The 5,919-nt window shown below is 53.7% G+C and overlaps 1 protein-coding gene across 1 annotated transcript; it reads right to left on the bottom strand.

The window, feature by feature from the left end:
* Positions 1–1,835: 1,835 nt before the first annotated feature.
* FABP6 (fatty acid binding protein 6) lies at positions 1,836–5,505 on the bottom strand. Its single transcript, XM_028528866.2, has 4 exons — positions 5,439–5,505; positions 3,900–4,075; positions 3,312–3,401; positions 1,836–1,999 (listed from the first exon to the last, which is right to left on the bottom strand). The coding sequence occupies exons 1-4, from the start codon at positions 5,503–5,505 to the stop codon at positions 1,946–1,948; spliced, it is 387 nt and encodes a 128-aa protein (XP_028384667.1). The 3' UTR covers positions 1,836–1,945.
* Positions 5,506–5,919: the final 414 nt, after the last annotated feature.

Below are 5,919 nucleotides of genomic sequence, written 5' to 3'. Positions count from 1 at the left end.
AGTGAATGGAAATTTTCAGCAATAGACCACTCATGTTTCAAATTGCGGGCCATTCTGAGTTGCGCGATGAAATCTCGCGAGGCCCTCTGGCTCCCGCCCAGGACGCGGCCAGCGCCAGGGCGCCACAGACGTTACGCAGGCGTCAGTCGCCACCTTGGTTACCAGATCGTCTGTCTTGGTATCGCAGCGCGCACGCTAAGGGAGCTTTATTTTACGTCATGACGACCTGGAAGCGCAGGAGTAGTGACGCGGGCAATTTGGATATGCCACCGAGAAGCCGTCCCGTGTTTGTTCCGTATTGTCAGGCGGTCTGTTGTAGCCTACGCTTTGTCACCACCTGCGTCATTCACGTGATCTCATCACGTCGGTGTTACGTCATCTCCCATCATTGCAAAGAGGGTGAGTACAGTCCGCCGTGAGATGGTTTGAGAGAGAAAGAGACCATGTTCGCATACCTTATTTCGGTATATTGTTATAATTATTGTTTCATTAATCTCTTACTGTGCTTCATTTGTAAATTAAACGTTATCATTTGTGTGTGTGTGTGCAGGAAAAAACAGTACATGTAGGGTTCGGCACTGTCTGCAGCTTCAGGAGTCCCTGGGCGGGGGTCTCAGAACATATTCCCTGCGGATCCCGGGTCGATAACTGTATTCTTTCTCATTCTCAGTGGTCTGGCAGTGATTGCCACTAGTCAAGGAGGAAGGTTCGCATTTGATGCTACTGTCACTTTCCGTCATCTCTCAGCCTTTTTGCAAAGGGAGGTCTCAAGCTCAGGGCCTTGGGCAGCCAATAGAATCGAGCTTGAAGTCCACATTGTCCAGTTCCAGCTTTGTGAATAGTTTTATTTATGGCACATAGCGTTGGCTTCTAGTGTTTACAAGCCAGGTAAAGCCTTCCTTGTAGCGAAGATAAGTGAATTGTCATACAGAAAAACATGTGGTGAAACCCAGATGTGGCCACTCCCCCAGGAGGTGGGAGAGGAGAAAAGGGCTGCTCAGTGCCCTGGGTTAGGGATTATCTGGCCAGGGGCCAGCCCCGCATTCCTACACCCAAACCCCGGGCAGGTGCAGTAACCAGGCAGGGGCGTCTGCTAAATCCAAGTGCTGCCTCAGAAGCCTTCCCGACTCAGGGCTCCAGGCACCCACCACGGGGTCTGGTGACCTTCTGACCCCCTTTCCCAGCCCCCCACAGCCTCTCTCATTTCTATGGGCCTCCCCTGCCCAAGCTACTAGTTCAAACCATGACACCCCCATCTCCCCTCCTGTCACTCTCATTGCCCCTTTGCCACCGTATAGACTATCATTTTTCCTCAGTCCTTCATTGGTCCCCCGGCATCCCTTGGTACCAGTAGGTAAACTGAGGCCCAAAGGAATGACGCCACAGGAAATAAACGGCAGAGCCAGGGACATGCTAGGCCACCTACCCAGCTAAGCCCAGGGTGTCCACTCAGTGTCTGCACAGCCTTGGAGCCCAGCTGCAGGGGGCCTGTCCTGGACCGGTAATTCCTGCTCACCACCCCCACATGTCAGTTCTGCTGTGCTTGTCCTGTAGCCCATCTCAGAGTCACTGTCTCCCCTCCCAGGTGACACTGGTCTCTTTAAAGTATTAAGTCTGCCCACACAGTGGTGGGTGGCAGAGCGGGGTCCACGGAAGTGTGCCCACAGTGCTTCTTGAGCCACTGCCTTTGCCTGTTTGCAGGGGCTCAGGACATTGAGTCCACATTCAAGGCTCCCTCTGCCATGACATGGACCCGACAGGGATCTCAGGACCAGGGTTTGGCCTGTATAGCCATCCGCAACGGTTTCCCACCCTCCCCCAGCCAGAGCCTGCCCCCATGTCACCAGAAAACAAAGACAAAGATGTCCTGGAGTGAGCAGAAGGCCCATTCTGGGACCAGCTTTATTGGTGGCTTTGTAGCCCCCTCGGAGCCCCGCCTGGTTGCTCAAGCCAGCCTCTTATATACGCGCTCATAGGTCACGCCGCTGATGGTGGAGATCTGAAAGAAGCAGGCAGAACAGAGGGGGTCAGTGCTGGGACCCCAAGGGGACCACAGGGCACAGCTGGCAGAAGACCAGCCTCCAATCCCAGCCCTGAGTAGAAATGAATCCGTTGCACCACTTCTCTGGGCCTCGGTGTCCCAATTTCCTACACGAATCACTGTGCAGACTCAGTGTAGCGAAAGTGCTAAGCAGATAGATGACTCTTTACATACAAACTCCCCCCCACCCTTGCCATCTGTTCGTTTCAGTTCACCAGGCCAGGCCCTTCCCTTACATTCTCCCACTGAATCCTCCCATCAATGCTGTGAGGTTGTCCCCATTGTAGAGGTGAGAAAACTGAAGTTCAGAGAAGTCAAGTAACCCGTCTAAGGTCAAAAGGCCACACTCAAGCTCTGCCCCATTTGGTATTTGTGGGGCAGCGGTGCCCGGTGATGGCAGATGTGGCCCCTGCCCTCAGGAAGCATAAGGTTTTATGGGAGAGGCCGCCAAGAGGAAACCGTTCGGTGAAGGGCCCTGTGTGCAGGGCGCTGAGCTCGAGGCCACCAAGACGTGCTGTCACAGTGTGTGCATGTGTTGTCAGTCCGTCCTCATGTCCAGCAGAGGCAAGCAGCCAGCTCTTCCTTTTAACTTCACCCCCATGTCTTTGCCCTGGGGGAACATCTGGAGCCCCGGGTTTGGGGGTGGGGCAGCAGAAGTGGAAGAGCCCCCCAGGAGAGCACCCCTAACCTTGTTTACAGAGCATCGAGTCTGTGAGGGGTCAGTCCACAGGTGTGTGTGTGTTGCCTCTGCCAGAGTTTTAAAAAGGCTTAAGTAGTTGCCAACATTAACAATCTGGAGATTTCACCGAGGAAGTGCAAATTCTCAGCCTCTCTGGAAAAATCAGAAGATCTAGCAGGAAGGGCCTGAAGTCTCATCACGGAGCAGAGTGTTGGCTGCCCCTGCAGGAGTCTCCTGGATGTCCCCTTCACTGACACTTGGGCTTCCAGACTTGGGCCTAGGGGGTGGCTGAGTGTGGGCACCCGAGTCACAAATCCCATCTCTGTCATAAAAGCTGTGTGCCCTCCAGCTGACCACTTAGGCTCCCCCCCCCCCGCCCCCCCCCCCCCCCCGTGCCTCAATCTCTTCATCTGGAAAATAGAGACATAAATCCCTCCGTATTACAGGGTTATTGTGAATTTCGATGAGAGCACAGGACCTGACACACAGGAGGTTCTTATAAAGCCAGCTGCCCAGAGGCCTGCCTCTCAGAGGCCACGGCTGGGGGCAGAAGAACACTTGGGTCCTGCCAGGACCCAGCAGGACACTCACCTCCACCAGCTTGTCGCCTATGATCTCCGAAGTCTGGTGGTAGTTAGGGAAATCCACCACCAGCTTGCCACCCTCCATCCGCACCGTGGCCTGGAAGAGAAGCAGAACCCTGAGTCTGAGGTGGCAGAGGCCACTGATGCAGGCCAGCCCCTCGGGGGTGCAGGGCCTGCCCGCAGCCCCAGCCGTCCTCTCCGGGATTCATTTGCCCTGTAGGCATACGATTACATGAACCAAAGACACAGGTCACCTGCACGACTTGCCTAGCCTTGCTGTGCCTCCCTCGCGTGCCACTAAAATGGGGTCGTCACTGTACCTGCTTCATAGAGTTACTGTGAGGATTAAGTGATTGAATACGACACATGTCAAGTGCGCAGAGCAGTGCCAGGCACGTGGCGAGCCTCCTTGTTAACTGCAGGGTTAGTCGTGACCATCATCGTTGGGAGGAGGAGGATGTTGTCCAAGGCTGTCGATTGCAGCATTGTTTGTGATTGTAAACAGCCTACATATCCCACCTCGGTTATCCACTGGTGAGTATCTATCAGTGAGGGAATGTTAAATAAATAGCATTTCCAGTGGCCACTCACTCACCTTGAACTTCTTGCCCCCCATGGTTTCCATGTCGCACTCCTTGCCGATGGTGAACTTGTTGATCATGGAGTGGCCGCTGGGGTAGTGCTGGGACCAGGTGAAGTTCTGCCCATCCTGCTGGACCTCCGTGACGATCTTGAAGTTACGGCCCTTTTCAATTGCATCGCTGGGGAGCCCTGGCGCGGGGGACATGCAGACGGGCTGTGTAAGAGCTACTTACGCCTGTGGCTTTGGGAAAGAGCTCACCTCCTCTAGGGCAGGCTACCCTGACAGTTAAAAGCACACATTTCAGCTCTACTGTGAGCCACGCGGCTTGGGCAAATACCTCTCCAAGCCTCAGTGTTTCCATCCACAAAATGGGGTAAGAAGGCCCATTTCACAGGGCGGCTGTAAAGAATGAAGTGTGTCTTGTAAAGCTCCTGCTGTGTAGTTGACAATAATAGCTGTTCTTCGGATAGTAATGTAACACAATAGAAACTTGCCAAGCTTGCAAAGCTCTGGAATGAAGGGGACCATCAAGACTGTCTTCTGTGGCTCTTATTTCACAGGTTAGGAAAGAAGACCCACAGCAGGAAAGGGGGCTCCCAGTAGCTCAGTGGACATTCTGGGCAGCACCAACCAGGTCTAGAGCTGACACTGGCTTACTCCTAATTCCATACCAGAGTGTTGCAGGGGAGGCCAAGTCACCGTTCCTTCAGGGCCTCTCCTGACAGTTGACTCAGAAGGGCTTTTGCCTCCCAGGGCCCAGGGCTCATGCGCATGGCTCTTGAGGCCTCTCTGCCTCCAGGATGAGGGCACTGGTCCCTGGGGCTGTCCTCAGACTCCCAACAACTGCACTGCCTCAGACGTGGGTGGAGCACCAGGGTTTCTGCAGGATTGTCAAGTCCACTGTCTCGTTGGTTCCCCACAACCAGTGTTGCAAACCTCGCAGCTAGAGGTATGGGGCCTTTGATCTCTCCACCCACAGAGCCGAACACAGTAAGAGGCCTTTGTTTATTGAATAACTGAATGAGTGCATAGCTTGTCAGACCTAGTCTCTATGCCAACTTCTTGGTCACCTCTTACAAGGCAGTTTGTGGTGACACCATTCATCATCTCATCATAAGGTCCTGGGTTCTAATATCCCCTTCCAGAGACTTACAGTGCAACCTTGAGCAAGAGCTAGGTGCCCCCTCAGTAACAGTGGGTTGGCTCTTGCATATAGTAGGTGTTCAATAAATGATTGAATGAACAAACCAGTCAAGTCTCTATATCAGTTTCTCTAGCTATGTGACCTTGAACTAGTAACTGAGCTTCTCTGGGCCCCAAGTTTTTGCTAAGTAAGTTGGGTATACTTATCTTCCCTAAGTTTTTTAAGTCAGAGGCTTTATGGCTCACATTAGCCCAAGAGCCTGGGACAGAGAAGTACCCATCAGATGAGGAAGTGAATGAAGGAATAAATGAAGTCCTGTCCCACTTTTCCCCAGGAATTTGGGTTCCCAGACCAGTGCTGGTTTTTACAGACCAGCCCAGAGAAGGTATTCTTAGGACCCCACTCACCAAGGCGCTTCATGAACTCATCATAATTCTTCTCACTCTCGATCTCGTACTTGCCGTTGAAGGCCATGCTGCCGGGAGACCTGGAGACCTGGAGGCCAGGGAGCACTGGGATGAGGAAGAAGGTTCGTGGTGCTGAAGGGTCTGCTGCCCCAGCTTATAAACCCTCCCAGATGCTGAGGCTCAGCCCCCTAAGTCACCCCACTTCTCTTCCTGCCCCTGAAAAGGAAGTGCTTGATGTTTTATGATGTGGGAAGGGCCTGGAGGAGCAGAGCCCCGAGGTTATTCACCCCAGGGAAGTGCTGGCTGCAGGCCCACTGCCTTCCCAGCAGGGCCAGGGCCAGCACTGCACAGGGCTTGAGGTGTCTTCCATCCTGTCCACCCCTCCCTCCATGCATCCATATCTCTCCTTCATCCATGCTCACCACCTCTCATTCACTCCCGTAGCCTCGACCAGAGGCATGGAGCACCTTGTGCGTGGGGC

This window comes from Phyllostomus discolor, chromosome 13 (genome assembly GCF_004126475.2).
Source record: "Phyllostomus discolor isolate MPI-MPIP mPhyDis1 chromosome 13, mPhyDis1.pri.v3, whole genome shotgun sequence".
NCBI lineage: Eukaryota > Metazoa > Chordata > Mammalia > Chiroptera > Phyllostomidae > Phyllostomus > Phyllostomus discolor.
This window is presented reverse-complemented; position numbering and strand designations above follow the sequence as displayed.